The 16611-nt window shown below is 42.3% G+C and overlaps 1 protein-coding gene across 1 annotated transcript in view; it reads right to left on the reverse strand.

Moving 5' to 3' along the window:
• Window positions 1–4039: 4039 nt before the first annotated feature.
• Window positions 4040–16611, reverse strand: part of RAPGEF4 (Rap guanine nucleotide exchange factor 4) — a 150735-nt gene continuing 138163 nt past the window's right edge. Inside the window, exons 26-31 of the mRNA XM_033168022.1 lie at window positions 13950–14040; window positions 11605–11655; window positions 10837–10924; window positions 10388–10452; window positions 5915–5969; window positions 4040–5433 (exon numbers count right to left, since the gene is read on the reverse strand). Of these exons, the coding sequence (XP_033023913.1) occupies window positions 5306–5433; window positions 5915–5969; window positions 10388–10452; window positions 10837–10924; window positions 11605–11655; window positions 13950–14040 (478 nt within the window). The 3' untranslated portion in view covers window positions 4040–5305. The remainder of the gene's footprint in view (window positions 5434–5914; window positions 5970–10387; window positions 10453–10836; window positions 10925–11604; window positions 11656–13949; window positions 14041–16611) is intronic.

The following is a 16611-nucleotide window of genomic DNA, read 5'->3' on the forward strand; positions in this document are numbered from 1 at the left end:
TCTGGGTTACTTCTGGGTTTTGGTGTTTGAAAACTGAAACGTTAGACTTCCAAGATGTTCTAAAACCAAGGTACCACTGTATAGCTACTTTCTCTGAAATCATGCTTTGAGGCTCAACAGTGCAGGAGTTGAAACTTGGTATGTTGTTAAAGCAGTTCCATGAACTTCAGAGCTTCAGACTCTTGATGCATGTCTTCTGTTGCAGACAGATATACCGTACTGCCTGCTTCGAACAAAGAGGAACAACGTCTGCAACCAGATCTTCCTCATTGCCCACAGCGGAAACCAAAAATCCAGATTTCCCATTCTGCAGATTGCAATTGAAAGCCAAGGAATGCATGGGGGTCTGGATCGCAGCTATGGGCTAGTATCCTCAGTTTTTCCACTTCAAAAGTTTCCAGAAAACCCACATCACTGAATGCAACTGATTCTTTCCAGACAGGCAATGGAATCTCTACAGCATCACTATACCCTTAGTTGGCTCCAGGGGCTACACCACAACAAGGGGGGCTGTTGTGATGAGCCCTGAAGGGCATGGGAAGTGGGTGGAGCCACCGCGGGTGCAGATCTTGGTGGTAGTAGCAAACATTCAAAGGAGAACTGGAGAAGGGTTCCATGTGACCATCAGTAGAATGCGGGTCAGTCAGTCCTAAGAGATAGGAAAACACTGTTCTGAAGGGATGGGTGATTGCCTCCATTGCCATTGGCCAATCAAAAAGGAGTTGGGTTCAGATCCCTGAATCCAGAGTGGCAGAGATGGGCACCGCAAGGATGGTAGGACCCGAACCAATGCCTCAAGTTGTCAGAAAGGAGGTTCTGACTAAACATCAGGAAGAACTTACTGACAGTAAGAACTGTTTGACTGTAGACTGGACTCCCTTGGTAATGATTATGAGTTTACGTTGTACAAATATAATTATGAACAATAAAGCATTAAAAAGAAAGAATGGACTCCCTCGGAAGGTTGTGGATTCTCCTTCCTTGGACGTTTTTAAGCAAAGGGACGCGGGTGGCGCTGTGGTCTAAACCACAGAGCTTAGGGCTTGCCAATCAGAAGATCGGTGGTTTGAATCCTCGTGACAGGGTGAGCTCCTGTTTTCGGTCCCAGCTCCTGCCCACCTAGCAGTTCGAAAGCACGTCAAAGTGCAAGTAGATAAATAGGTACCGATCCAGCGGGAAGGTAAACGGTGTTTCCGTGCGCTGCTCTGGTTTCACCAGAAGTGGCTTAGTCATGCTGGCCACATGACCCGGAAAAACTGTCTGCAGACCAACTGTCTGCAGGCTCCCTCGGTCTGAAAGCGAGATGAGCGCGCAACCCTAGAGTCGTCCGCGTCAGAGGTACCTTTACCTTTGATAATCATCTGTCATGGATGCTTTCACTAAGATTCCTGCATTGCAGAGGTTTGTACTCGATGTCCTTGTCTGTGCTACAAAAAGGATGTGGGGAGACAGTGAGGCACCAACAATGTGGGTACAAAAACCATGCTTAGATATTGAATGAACAGCATGGCATCCGTTTACCACATGACGACCACGCAACTGATTACAGCAGGATTGCAACAAATGGGAAACACTTCGAACGCTCAAAAGGACTTCAGTCTTCACTGTATCTTTCCTCTTTCTCTTGATAATTCTTTCTCAAGCTCTGACTTCTAGCAACAACAGTGTGTGTTTTAAAGGCATACTTAAAATTTGCTTTAAAAGATGCAAATTGTCTCATCTTTGATAGTGGATGTTGACATGAAACCTAATGAGGGAAGATATCAATTGTCATAAGCGTTAATTTAAGCTGTTTATTTTATCATCAACATGTAGCTCCTTTGAGACCATGGGGGGTGGCTTGAGTAGCGCAAAGGAGAAAACTGTTGTTTTCAAAAGCAGCATTAGTTTGATCATTTATAAATTCCTGCACGCCAGCTGCGTGCCTAGATTATTCATGCTACTACAATTAATACCATTAAGGAGGAAACACAGGCGTCCTTGGGAGACTATTGCTGAAAGGTGTCAGATCTTAAACCAGGTTCTGTTGCTCCGCGTAAAATATAACCAGAAGTTGCTTCTGCGACGGCACTTTGCGATTGTGTTTTAAACAGTTGGGATCCACCCTGGGCCGTTCACGCGAGGGACAGACAAAAGCATAATTTAAAACAACAGCCACTGAATGTCTCCACTAAAGAAAAGCTAAACGAAGCACCCATTTGTGGGACAAGTATAAAGGAAAAATATGGCAAGGCTCATTTTAAATGGATGAAATGAGGAGGTTAGTAAATGTGTCTTTACTCTTTCCAGGTTTGAAGAAGACTCTTCTTTACCCAAACCCAGCTCTACCATTCAGCAGAGTGAGGCAGCCACCTCAGGCAGGAAGCCGATTTCGGGTGTTGTGAAAAAGTACCAAAATGGTTAGTTATTTCAATTTTCCTTGTTTTTGGACTGCTGAGGGGGGTATTTTATGTGGGATTTTCTGCCTCACGTACCAAAATAATTTGGGTACTATGTAGGGAGGCATGAATATATAGATTTCAGCTTCTCATTTTTTAAACCGTAAGTTCAGTTCTCCACATTGCTACATCGGTTTGCAATTAAAAAAAGAACAAGAAGCCCTAACCAGAATTCATGAGCATTTTAGTGTGGATTTCTCAAAACACACCCATTTTTTCTATGTGATATGGCCTTATATACACACCTTTGCAAAACAATTTTCATAAATATATGCATTTATATGCACACTTTACCCTCGTGTATGCATTTTTTTAATACGCCAGTTGGAAAACTGCATTGCAAAATTCGGAGAAAAGTCTGTTCTGGTTCTCATCTTGTTTCAGAAAATGTATGTTAGGTAAGTTTACCTTAAAATGTTTATCTGAATCAAATGCCCCTCCCCCTTCCCACCCCCTGCATACCTTGACTTGGGATATGGGAAGGGTAGCAAAGTGTCTTGGGCCAGCCCTGAGACTGAGGCACACCACCCTTTCCCATAAGCTTGCACTAGCTCAGTGAAAATGCTGGTTTCTAAAAATCTGGAGGGTGCCTCCTTTCACAATCAAGAAACCTTGGCCTGTCAATTGTAGGCCCACCTTCCCATTTTATGCCAAGCTGGTGACTAAATTCCAGGATTATAGCCTGGTATGTTAACATGATTTTTAAAGGGTGGGAACATGCCCCAACCTGTTGTTTGAAAAGAGACAACCCCTGCCTGAGTTTAGGAGGCTTTTGAGAGCATTATTCTCCTCTCTTGCCTATCCCAGCGTGCTGCATCAAACCCTTTGGACTCACGGTAACACGTATGAGTAGGTTTCCCTTCACCGAGTTGTCTCTACTTGTCTCTATTTGCTGGAGTTGAGAAAGCCATTTCTATGCAATGCCCTTTGAATTCCTCTCTGGGTCCTTTTCACCTTCAAAAAGGCAGACCGCTTGTTCATCGAGCATTCATCCTGATCTGCCCGCACAAAGTTTACGCTGAGGTTAGATTACATCTGGTTCTTGTTGAGCATTTATCCCGATTTGCTTGCAGGGTGTTCAGGTGCCTTCCTTTCGTCCGTTTGTTCATCCTACACTTTTCTGTGCTTTTGCTCCAGACTGCAAAGCATCCAATTCTTTTATGAAGTGGATTTGTCTTGCTAGGGCAACAGGGTCCTTGAAACCCCCCTTAACTGTACAAACCTAAAGTTCCAATGTGTTTGAATGCCTTCAGTCTACTGAAGCCCAAACTCATAGGAAGGCAAGCCAGAACACTGGTCCATCTAGCTCAGAAGTGTCTATGCTCATGGGGAGCAGCTTTCCTGTCCAACATGGAGATACTACGGATTGAATCTGAAGTTTTCTGGCATGCAAAGTGTGCTCTATCATTTGCGCTATGGTCCAGCTATTTCAGTGTCAAATAGGAGGTTTGCTGAAAGAGAGGGAGGGGGGGAAGTACTTATTGAATGCATAATAGCAAAGTTCAACTACTGTCTATGTTGGGCAAAGGTAGTATCTATAGTAATAGATCAAGGTGCAAATAACAGGCGCTGCCGTTTTTAATAAAGGACGGCACACAAGCTTTCATCGGCAGTTACGTTTAATGAAGATAGTGCATTTTATTTACATAAAACATACGACACACTCCTCATAGCCATGAAATGCAGAGCGTGTACAGTACAAAGACCAAATTGTACTTCAATTACATGCTGAATAAAACAAGATTAAAGTAATTTGTTGTGGCGCCACAACGAACACGTAAAGAAATAAATAATCCTCACAATGAATTGACGTTTCTGTATACTGCCTACTTAAAAAGTGCAAAACGATTCCTGAAAATCGGAGGATGTTTTGTAAAGTTTAAAACCCAGAAAAGACAAACCTAATCAGCCCAAAGGTGTAGCTGATTGTTGAAGGTTTCAGCGCCCAGGAAAAAACAAACGTGATTATTTTGAAAATACGTTGTGCATATTGTGCTCTTTCTGAAGAAGTTTTGTGGGTTGTTGTTGTTGTTTTTTGCTGCTTTTAATGCTTTCCCCCCCCTCCTCGCAAACTATCGTTCCTTTTTTCCTGGCATTTTGTAAAATCCTGATTGGCAGTTTAAAGAAAAATCCCAAAAGAAATGAAATGTAAACAAATATGTACCTAAGTATTAGAGGCCCAGTCAGTGCTCGGGTTAACTTAAGTGGCCACAATGCTCTACTGCAGTAAGGCAAATGTGGTTAAGAGCTGACTTTAAAAATATAATTCTCTTACAGGGAAAGGCTTTTTTTGACTATTCTCTGAATACTAAAGCCGTGGCAATTCGTAACTGTACCTTGTTTTCTGCCATTAGGTATTTTATTTTATTTTTGCTACTGAAGCCCTTGTGAGCCAAACATGCAAAACCAAGGGCAGAAGTTGACCTTCAATTTGGTAATGTATTAGAAAATACTGCTATTTCTTTTATTAGATAAGAGAACTCACCTATACATTCACTGAAACGGCCGAAGTTATAGGTTCGACTTTTCACCAGCTGTTATACCATTTTGCTTTTGGTATCCTCTCTCTCTCTCTCTCCTTTTTTTAATTTCTTAAATAAAGATTTATTTTATATACAAGACGTTTCGTGTGTTTCAAAACGAACCAGAAGTATATATAACACCAGTAATCTCCCAGCTACAGCTCACGACCTCTTCAAAGAGCCTCTGTTAATTCTCGGGGACGGCAGGTACCATTGTGCGTTAATTACCTAAGATGTTAGAATCTGTTGTTGCTTATATTTGCAGTGGCAGTGCAGTAGCACAGAAAGTAGAACAAATGACCTTGTACCGGAGAAAAAAGGGAAGGTGTAATCACTTGAAACGTTTTAAGCACGTCGTGGTTCTAGCCGGTGTGACATCTGTGATAAAGTCCTCTGGTTGTCAATCACACTTAATTGCCGAACGTAACTCCGGACATCCTGATGGTTCTTATTCACCAGAGATGCGTCGGGATCTGATGAAACAGAAGTGATGTGCCATTGGTACGCTTAGTCAAACGCCAATCTGAGCAGAACAAGACAAGCCACGCAGCCTTCTACCAGCAGAATAATATATAAACATGCAAAGCCAGAACGCCACATTCACAAAGCCCTGTCCTTTCATCCCTTTCAAATTAAGCTCGCTGTATTCTTCTGTAATCCCCGTCCCACAAATTGGTGCTTCGTTTAGTTCTCCTTTGTTATTTTTCCACAAATACTGGGGGGAACGGTGTGCGCTATTTTATCAGCGTAGGTAATCTGATTAAAACCTCAAAACTGTACCTTGATGTCTCTAGTAAAATGACTCAGGAGGCACACCCAGTAAATGTTGATTTCAGTAGAATTAGATTGCGCCTCTAGAATAGGCTGTAATTCCAGATTGTGTTTGCAGCCTATAAGCTTGTGGCATAGAGGGAACAACTGTAGCAGTAACAATGCACATGTTTTGATACTTACTGAAAGGCTGGCTCCGGCAGAATTTCACTGCCCTAACGGTTTTTGAAATCATACGCTGAAAGGAAAAATAATAGCCAAGAATATTAAAACCATCGTCCTGCATGTGGCAGGCAAGTCTGTCAGAATTAAAAGGGTTTAGTCTAGACTTCCTCCCCATTCCAGGAGCCCAATATGCTACTTTTCCATGGGCATGCCTCTTGTAACATGGGGATGCATTTATAGATGGACTGCTCCACCTATGTTCGGAAATTATAAAATGCCCCACATGTGCTTTTCTGCAGTATCTGAACAAGCTCTCTGAGGATTTTCCAGCAACAATGACCAAAAAAATTTTTTGTCTGCAACATAAGCAAATCACCATGTGGGATCAAACCAAGGCTCTATTTATAATTCAGTCTTGCCCAGCCTGGTGTATTCCAGAAGTTTTGAAACAAAAAAAAACCCCACCAGCCCCAGCTAGTATAGCTAATTGTCAAGGATGATGGGAGTTGTAGTAAAACAACAACAACACCTGGAGGATACCAGCTTGAAGAAGGCTAATAGGACACAGAGACAATTTGCTTTCTTTTTTTGTTGCCTCCAGGTATCTGCTATTCAGAAACACGCTGCTTGTAAACAAGGAGGCAAGATTCTGCTGTCGTATCTGTTGAACGAATTTGTTCCGTAAATGTGCTGAATCCTTTTTCTGTTCCGGTAAAATCTTTTCAGTGACCCCCTCCATGCTGAACAGGTGTTTATGTATGTTTCATTCTTACATTTACCTGGGAGTGTTTTAAAAACCATGCAGTACCAAACATTTGGAAACCGCAGTTAACACAAAACACAACATTCCCGTAGCCACATCTACCGAAAGGTACTGTAGCAAAGAGGAATGATTGCCAACGACTCTTTCAGACCAATATGACTCAGGAAAACATATAACTGTACAATGCATGGGCCTTTGCATTTTTTTTTATGGTTATAAATCTGGTTCTTTTTATTATTTTTCATTTGGGAATCCGGCTTTGAAACTGGTTGTAAAGCTGGCCTTAGTAATAAGGGAAACAGTAGATCAGGGTTTCACCAAATGTGGGTCTCCAGATGTTTTGGGACTACATCTCCCACCATCCCTGACCGCTGGTCCTGCTAGCTAGGGATGATGGGAGTTGTAGTCCAAAAACAGCTGGAGACCCACGTTTGGGAAACCCTGCAGCAGATTGTTGACTATACTTACATATTCAAACGTCTAAGGGATAACAAAGAGTTCAAAGTTCTGCAAAAAAAATACAGTTGTACCTCGGAAATGTCTAATGGAATCCATTCTGGAAGTCTGTTCGACTTCCAAAATGTTTGAAAACCAAGGTGCGGCTTCCGATTGGCTGCAGGAAACTCCTGCAGCCAATTGGAACCCACGTCGGACGTTCGGGTTCCAAAGAACGTTCGCAAACCGGTTCGGGAGCCAAAACGTTCAACTCACAAGGTGTTCAGGATCCAAGGTACGGCTGTAATAATAATCATCCCAACCCAACAACAACCACACACATGCAACCCCCACAATCAAACTGTTTGCTATCCCCCCCCCCAAAAAAAATTAGTTTAAGTTTTCCCAGTGTGGTTTCGAACTCCATTGCTGGAAAGTTATGCAGCACTAAATCTGGATCCCTCCAAAACAGAGCCAACCATACATCACAATGAATTCTCCAGGCTTGCCCCCATCATCTCAACACCCTCACCCTGCAGTTCCAATTCAGCTTGCAGGCAGCCTAGAATAGTGGCAGCAAGCCAGGACATTTCCTGCTAATCCATTCCTAGACCCAGGCTCCAATGTTGTTATAAATATTCATACCACACCACACAAAAACCACTAAGGGTTTAAGTCACATACTTTTTTTTTTTTGCATAATCTTTATGTTCCAAAAACGAAAGAATGCTTGCCCTCTCTCTCCCCCTCCCCCCCATAAGGATCAGTGCGTGGATTCCTTTTGTTCAGATCCATAAAACCTGAAAACCAATATGCACAAATTCGCTAATCCTCATTTCACACCTCAAGGGTGAAGAGTCTCAGTAAAAAGGAGAACCAGTGGTTGATGGCACTATTTTTGTACGGCCATGGATGGAGAAGCTTGTGTTGCAGAGGCGTCTTGGAATGCCCCTACGAGCTGCTTTTCAGCAAGTACCATGACAGCGATATTCTCGCGAAGCACGTTTAGACGAGTGCCACCAGAAGCACTGCAGCTCTTTTCCTGATGCAAGGAATTGGGGGGCGGGGGGGAGAGACAGGGACAACAGTGGAATCTGTTCCCGTGCATCTTGCTTTTCCATCAGGAAGGTATACTCCTCTCATGGCCACCTCCAGGCATAAAGGCCAAGCTCTATAGCTAGGCCCCCAGCTATGCACCTGCAATTCTTCTTCTATCTTTACCTACAACAGAAGCCTTGATTTTTTTTCTCGGTCAGGTTAGGAGCCACAGCTTTGCAGCTGCATTTTATTCCCCATTGCCTAGATCGGGGAAAATGGGACCGGGAAGCTGCTGTGTGGGTAAGTCAAGGCCCCAGTGACAGGTAGGTTAGTGAAGACTGGATTAAAAAAAAAAAACCTGACCAGGACTCCTGAGCCTTTCTGGAATTGTGCAGAAAGGCAAATTTCAGCAGCTTTTATCATTCCTGCATGAAAAGTGGCACCTGCCAGGACTCTTTCTTTAGCGCAGCTATTAAAGACAGAGAAGGCCTGTCCTTCTATGCCTCTAGTCGTCCCCCCCACCCCCAACAACAGCACCGGTGCCAAATATTTGACTGCATAATTCGTCCTGGAGGACTCACTAGCCTGACAGGTTGAATGGCAGCCTCACAGAATCGGGCAATTTGCAACACTGGCTTCTTCTCTCTTTTTTGTGATGGTGGGGGGAATTAAAGCCACACTGGGCTCGATTTTTGGCACCTGTTAAGTCACAACACTCCCAAACAGCAGACAAAACGGCAAACCTATGTCTCTTGAGATGTACTGAACGGTCTTTCGGGCAAAAACAATGTTCCCTGCATGTAGAAAATGGGCATGTGAGGGGAAATCTAAGGCCTTTATCTCCCTGACATTATTTTTTTTTAAAAAATATTATTTATCTCATAAATAATTTCTCCAGACAACTAGACTTTACTAATATTCAGGGATTTCTTTTTAAAAAAAACAATACTTCGTTGCTATTGTTATTATTTTATTATTTGCACAGAAAATCATCCGTTCACAAGAGCTCCGTTGGCAGCCTGAAGTTGGAAACCTGCAACATTTAAAAAACCAGGCCTTTGTTGTACTATAGGGGTGCTAACTCAGGCAAAAAGGCCTCTGAATCTGTGGTCAAATGCAGGCAGTCCTTACGGGCTCCCGGGATGTCACTGCCTGCTCAACATGGCGTACAAAATCCATTAGGAAAATCAAAATAGTTTTAAAATAGGTGGGTTTTTTTTTAAAAAATAATAATAATAAAAACCAGTACAGTGTTATTAACATGCCATTACACAACCCATTGACTTGGTATGTGAGATGCTGCCCTCTAGAGGTTTATTTGGAGAACAGGTTAGTCTGAAGCGAGAATTGAAAGAAAAAAGAGAAAGAGAAAGGAAGCAGCGGCATTCTTTTAACTGATGTGTGTCAAGGAAGCAGGACATTCCAGGTAGATCAGAATATGCCTAACCATTGGTATCTGCCAGCAGAATTAGCTACTGAGAGAAATTAGGCAGATAAATAATGGTTTTGGTAAGAGAACTTGCTGTGCCTTCATTGGCAGTATATAGATGAGCAACACTAACCTGCAAGGGGCAAGTAACTTTAAAATATGTTTTTATGCTGGATCCATGGAATTAAATCAGTGGTTCATTTATCTGCCAATCACTTTAAAGCATTTCCAAACTGCTTAGTATTTCAAAATCTGCACGCGGTATACATAAAAGCAACAAAACAGTATGCAGTCGTACCTTGGAAGTCGAACGGAATCCGTTCCGGAAGTCCGTTCGGCTTCCAAAACGTTTGGAAACCAAAGCGCGGCTTCTGATTGGCTGTAGGAAGTTCCTGCAGCCAATCGGAAGCCATGGAAGCCCATGTCGGATGTTCGGCTTCCAAAAATACTTTACAAACCGGACACAGTCACTTCCGAGTTTGCGGCGTTCGGGAGCCAAAACGTTCGAGAACGAACCTTTTTCGAAAACCAAGGTACGACTGTACTTAAAAACACAGATCTGCAACCCAGGAAGGCAATAGATTTTACTCTGAACTGAAACCTGCTGCACTCTGAAATATTTTCCAGTCTGAAAGCCTGCCTTGTCCTGGGGCCAGCCTGCTACTCAGCCCCTTTTTGTACAACTTTGGGGTGGGCGCACATCCAAAAAGCAATGGGAATCAGTTCCCCCCACCCATTTTCTATAGGATGTAGGTAACGCCCAGTGCTCAGTCATCACCTTTACAGAGCCATCGGAAATCTTGCTTTAGAAATATGCCCTACTTACCATTTTTTCAAAGTTCACTAGATTGTCGATGAAAGTCTTGTTCCCTTCATGAATAAATGTCATGTCTGCAATACAAATAAAGGCAGCACCTGTGTAACTGGCAATAGTTGAATCCGAAACACGATAGATATCCAGACACTGAGAAGATGGACCAACTTTCTCATTTCCTACATGCTATTGCCCATTCAAAGCATTTACTTTTAAAAAGAAAAAGAAAAAGAAAAAAAGTAACATTTAGACAGTAACACTTAGATTTGTGAAAGAACCTTTTTCTTTCTTAGGACTTCTGCAAAATGGGGAAACGGGGATCAAAAGTATCATTTGAGATCTATTATTATTATTATTATTATTATTATTATTATTATTATTATTATTATTATTATATTATTATTATTATTATTATTATTATTATTATTACTACATGCTCTTCACCCCCTTCAGATAGTTACCTTTTATGAGCAAAGGCATGAATGGAATAACGGGAGGTTGCAGTTTAGCTACCGTCAGTCTGTAGGCTCTGTGATTTCTTGATGGGTCCTGGGGGGCGGGAAAGACACAGTCAGACCTGTGCAAGTATTTGGCAAAATACTAATACTTGTTAGTTAACAGTTTTTTTAATGTAATAATTTCATAACCTAATTTATGCTTCGTTCATAATAAGGATAGTCTTCTTTCAACGCTTCTTTGGAAAAAAAGATAGTAATCATCCATTTCATTAGCTGCCTGTTCCTTATAAGTTACGTGCTGTCTGATGAGAGTGTAATTACTTAACAAAAGAAGTGTTTATTATCAAAAGGGAAAATACAGCTAGAGGTGTGGTTATTAAACAGTGTGCTTATCTGAAGAAGAGAACTGTTGCATGCTTCTCCTTTATGCATTTGCTGAGCCATTTCTATAAAGCTGTAAAACCATAAATCTGTAACAATAATGCATGCTGGCTGGAATATAGAATCTAGCAGAAATATCAAGGGATGATAAAGTTTTCTAAATCTCCCAGGCCGACTTTAAGTAGGGCATACATTTTCTCAGAATAAGCTCCCTGAGAGTATAATATATTAGTCATACATGCTTGTTTTATCAGTGCTGTGGCGGGCTCATAAATTCCTTAAAGTCACACAAGGACACATAAAACGTTGGAAAATAGACAAATTTCAGATCAGGTGTTCAGAAACCAGGGTGAATCCAGGCAGTGCGCACTTAAGCATTAAGCCAGTTACCATTAAGCTTTCAAACTCTGCATAGATCTTCTTGAACTTGCTCGGGAGTTTCTGTCAATAAAAGAGACAAGCACACATGTGGGAAGCCTGTAATCGAATCAAGATGGACTGAACTGTGTGCGCAGCAGACTGAATTTCCCCCACGCACAGTTCTTACAACACAGCCCCGAGATGGAAAAAGACTTGCTCTTTTGCCACACGTTTACAACAATGCAGCTGCGGGGGGAAAATACAGTAAGTCTCCTAGCAACCAGATTATAAATAGAGAGCCACGAAGCTTTTTAGCAGTTTGGGATCCAACCTCCACCCTCCCCCCAACCATCCCCAATACCCTGGGAAATGCCAGAGAGATTTTCTCTTGGATCGTAGAGGTTATGGATCAGCAAAACCGTCCAGATCCCAGTGTGGATTTCCCAGCGTTCATCTGCAGGGTTTGTTTGGGGGGGGGGAGGAAGATGAAGACACATCTGTTTCAAGTTTCAGGTCGGCGGCCCCATCTTTAGTGCAGCGCATTCAACAAATAAATAATTACGTCCTTGGGAGCAGTAATCTGGCTAAATCATTTACATGGAAGAACAACAGGCCTCTACGATGTGTACACAGGCCAATCATTCCTCAAGTGCGCACTTCCGGAAGGCGCAGTATAATATGAACTACCGCATATAATCTGAACTAGCTCTGGAACCAAAGGTCGCTGTTTCTCTCTCTCTCTCTCTCTCTCTCTCTCTCTCTCTCTCTCTCTCTCTCTCTGTTATCATTACTGGAACACGTATGACTAAGGTCAGGATCCAACAAATGTACAGTATACACTAGTTCTCTGAGCTACAGGGGACTTTCGACTTGTTTTTAAATGACCATCAGCTCCCCCACAGGAATATAGGAAGCTTCCTTATGCCAACTCAGACCACTAGGTCCATTGAGCTCATTAGCATCCCCGTTGACTAGCAATGGCTATCCTGGGTTTCATGCAGAGAATCCTTCCCAGCCCTCCCTAGAGATGGTAGGGATTGAACCCGAGACCTTCTGCACACCAATCAGATGCTCTGTCACTGACCTCATGGCAAGCTGCTTTTGAAACTGAGGGGTTTCAAACGCTACCTGTGATACGGCAGTGGTAACTCAACTGCTCCGTGGGAAAAGTTCAATATTCCGCTTTGTTACTATAGTATTTCTTTAGGCTATCCAAAAAAGGCATCCATTCTTCCACGAAACGCTCAACATTAGATTCTCTTGATTTTATGGTTAATTTAGCCAGTTCTGCATAATCTTTTTATTGTTTTTTTTTGGGGGGGGGAAGCAGAGGCCAACAGTATCTGCCTAGTCCATTATCTTGCTCATCCATTCTTCTTCGGTGGGAACTTCATCTCCCTTCCACTTCTGCACAAAAACAATCCTAGCTGCTGTTGTTACATACATAAACAACTTTAACATTTTTTTGGGGGGGACTTCTGTTCCTATAATCCCTAACAGAAACGCTTCAGGGCTGTTGTTTTTGGTATGCAGTGGTACCTCGGAAGTTGAATGGAATCCATTCTGGAAGTCTGTTCAACTTCCAAAACGTTCGGAAACCAAGGCACGGCTTCCGATTGGCTTCGGGAAGCTCCTGCAGCCAATCGGAAGCCGCGCCGGATGTTCGGGTTCCAAAGAATGTTTGCAAATGCAAACTGTAACACTCACTTCTGTTTGCGGCGTTCGGGAGCCAAAACGTTCAACTCGCAAGGCGTTTAGCTTCCAAGGTACTCATTTTAAACATCTTTTTTATCTAACACTCAGGCTTCTTGGTTCTTCTTTGCTGCTCCAAACAGCAATTGTGGCCCTCTGCAGGCTTCTGAATACAAACTGCAGGAGGTGAGAGTGCTGCTACAACTCCTGCTTGTGGGCATCTGGTTAACTACTGTAAGGAAAGGATGCTCAACTAGTTGGGTCACTGGCCTGATCCAGCAGAGGCCTTCTTATGCCACTATAAACTATGGTAAATGGTGAATGCAGAGATCACTACCGCTTCACTCCTCCCCTAGCACGAGCAATGGCACAAAACCACAATCCCTGGCTCAGGGTGGTGAAAGGACTAGGAACCGCAACTTGTTTTGCTCTGAACAAACCATGAATGGTAAGAGAAAAGGAAATCCGGACTTCATCTTGTGGTCTGTGATGCCCAGTCCAGACGTAATGCTCAGCTAGGGATCGCGGTTCATTCTTACCGACAGGGGAGGAGCAAATGGGGAGAAATCTCTGCATTCGTGGTGAACCGTCAACGATGGTTTACCGCAATGTGCAAAAGCGGCAAAGTCAAAGGAAGAAATGAAAGGCGACATTTGTAGAACAAGGATTTACTCTGCACTCACCTCCCACGTCATTGTGAGGCGGCTAACCGCAACGTTGCTTAGTCCCATGATCAAAGCGAAAAAGGAATTCAAGTTTTTGTATTCCTTGCAACTAGAAAAGAAGAGGTTCACAGTTTGATTGGGCAGGGGGGAAGGAGGGGGGGGGAACAAACTGAGAATCAGAAAGCCTGGCTTCTAGAGTGCTTCTATATTTTGGAAGTGTTCATCCAGACAAGTCTTATTATTGTGCTTATGCTTCATTATTCGGGAGGATATCCTTCTGTATTTATTTTAGACTAACTCCTTCAGCTGCAATTCTGAGCATATTTTCTCACAAGCAAACCATCTGAATCACCCGGCCTGACTTCCAAGTTAGCCTCTTGAGGATAAACGTCAAATCACAAGCAATTGTGAAACAAGAAAGGTTTAATAATACGCCCACAATGTCTGATTCTGATACTCGTTAAAAGTCCTTTTCATACCACTTTATTTTTGTTCTAAGTATTTCTTAATTCTCTTCCACTCAATAAACACCATCCTCTGGGCATTAAAAAAAAAAATGCTCACACTTAGCTAGGTTTTGGGAGTCCCATTCAGCAGAAGTTCAGCTTCCAATTTAGAGAAACAAAAGCAACATAACCTGCTAAGAGACAAAGGCCGAATTCAAATGTTGCTTCTGTTGGTACAAGGGGACATTTCCCCATAAGATCCTATAGTGTTCTGGTAACTTATATGGTAATTTTTATCTCTGTTGTATTGCATTTATGTTTTGATGTAGGCAGCCCAGAAAATTAACCATGGAGGAGCAAAAAAACTATAGTAAAAAATTAAGTTTTATACATCTGAATCATGCTTGGGTGGGGGAAATCACATATGTATTCTCCATGCCAAACCTTCCCCTTATCTGTGATGAAATTGTCACGGGTAATACCCCCAGAATGCTCAGCACACCAGCACAGGACTAGTCAATGTTTAGAAGTTCTCGGACTCCAACTCCCATCATGCCACTTGTCAGGCACGATGGGAGCTGCAGTTCAGGAAATATCTGGAGGTGGTTTGTGGGGAAGAGACGTCTGGGCTAAACTCTTAGGTTCTCCACTACTGGTTTAGGACAAGGCTGGGGAACCTTCCCCCCCCCCCATGAGGGGCCATTAACCCATTGGGAAAGGCAAAAGTGGACCACACTTCATGGCGGAACAAGCAAGAACCAAAAGTGGGTGGAGCAAATAACATGAGGAGGAGCCATTCCTTCTCTCTTCCTTTCTTTGGAAACCCAGATGAATCTATGGGTCACATGGTGCTTCCAGAGTTTTCTGGATCATAGCAAGTTCACATGGGTACAGCTTGAGGCAAGTCACTTACAGACAACATCCCTTCACATCCTTGAAATTCACCTATTTTGAGCAAACTACATTTGATCGACCTCATGATCCCATTACATTTTCCTGTTTCACTGTATATAGTTAACACACACAAAAAAACATGTTGCCATAGCAGCGATTTTTTTTTACTGCGAAGAACAGCTCCACGAAACTGAAATAACAGAAATAAGATGTCATCATTTTATATTAGGAATACCAGATCTGCCCAAGTATTTGCATTCAATAAATAAAAAAAGATCCCGAGAACTTTAGCTACTGTATTTCCAATTTACAAAGGCGGGGAGGGGAAAAATATTGACATAAACAGGAGGTTGTCAAATGGGAATTAACATGAAGTTAATCCTGTAAGTAGTGATTCTGGGATATTAGATAGCTGTTTGCCTCAGGTAAATGCCGGTGTTTCCCCTGCTATTTTTTTTATTCTTACTAAAAGTAAATGCTCCTTGGTGTTTGTATGCCAGGGTGTGTGTGTGTGTGTGTGTGTGTGTGTGTGTGTGTGTTTAAAAAAAATAGTGCATATAAGGAAATTGTTCAAATTATTTAGCTTAATAAAATTCATTCCTATTTTCTGCTAATGATTAGGAAAAGCAACCACATTTTGTTCTTACAGTATCTATATGTGCTACTGCCCTCTGCTGGACAGAATGCGGAACAGCTCTATGCAAACAGATTCATTTTTTTAAAAAAACATTGGCTAAAAAGGGGGGTTCAGTTCTCTTTACACTGTTAACACACTGCGAGTCTCTGAATGTGGCCTGCCACATCCTGCACCAGTATCATTGCACAGGATAATAATGGAAGCATAACCTATGCTACCCGCAGTGGTGATGCTGGGTGTCCTATGGAGAATTTGGACTTTACAAAATGGGGAAAACCCAGATTCTGGCAGACTGGCGCGATCACTAGCTGGTGTTAGGCACCAGGCAAAAACACTCTCATTCACCCAAGCCTTTGGATCTTTATTTTAGTGGGGTGGAGTGGAGTTAGATCTGTTTATATAGATATTATTTGTGTATTTTAGGCTGTTTTATTATTGTTTTATGTTTGCTTTTAATGTTCTTTTTTTTTTTTGGTAAGTTGCTTTGAGTCTCATTTTGGCGGTTGGGAAGCAACAAATAAATGTAATAAATAAGAATATGGAATCATGCAATGGAAGGACCGCTCCTGGACAATTCCTTTCTCACAGGCAGTCTGAGAGGCGATAAGAAATAATTATCTCTGGTGCACAATAAAATCTTCATACAAAAGAATTCTTACTCATCCTGCCAGAGACAGAAAACCGATCATGTGAAGTCTACAGC

The sequence above is a fragment of the Lacerta agilis genome, chromosome 1 (genome assembly GCF_009819535.1).
Source record: "Lacerta agilis isolate rLacAgi1 chromosome 1, rLacAgi1.pri, whole genome shotgun sequence".
NCBI lineage: Eukaryota > Metazoa > Chordata > Lepidosauria > Squamata > Lacertidae > Lacerta > Lacerta agilis.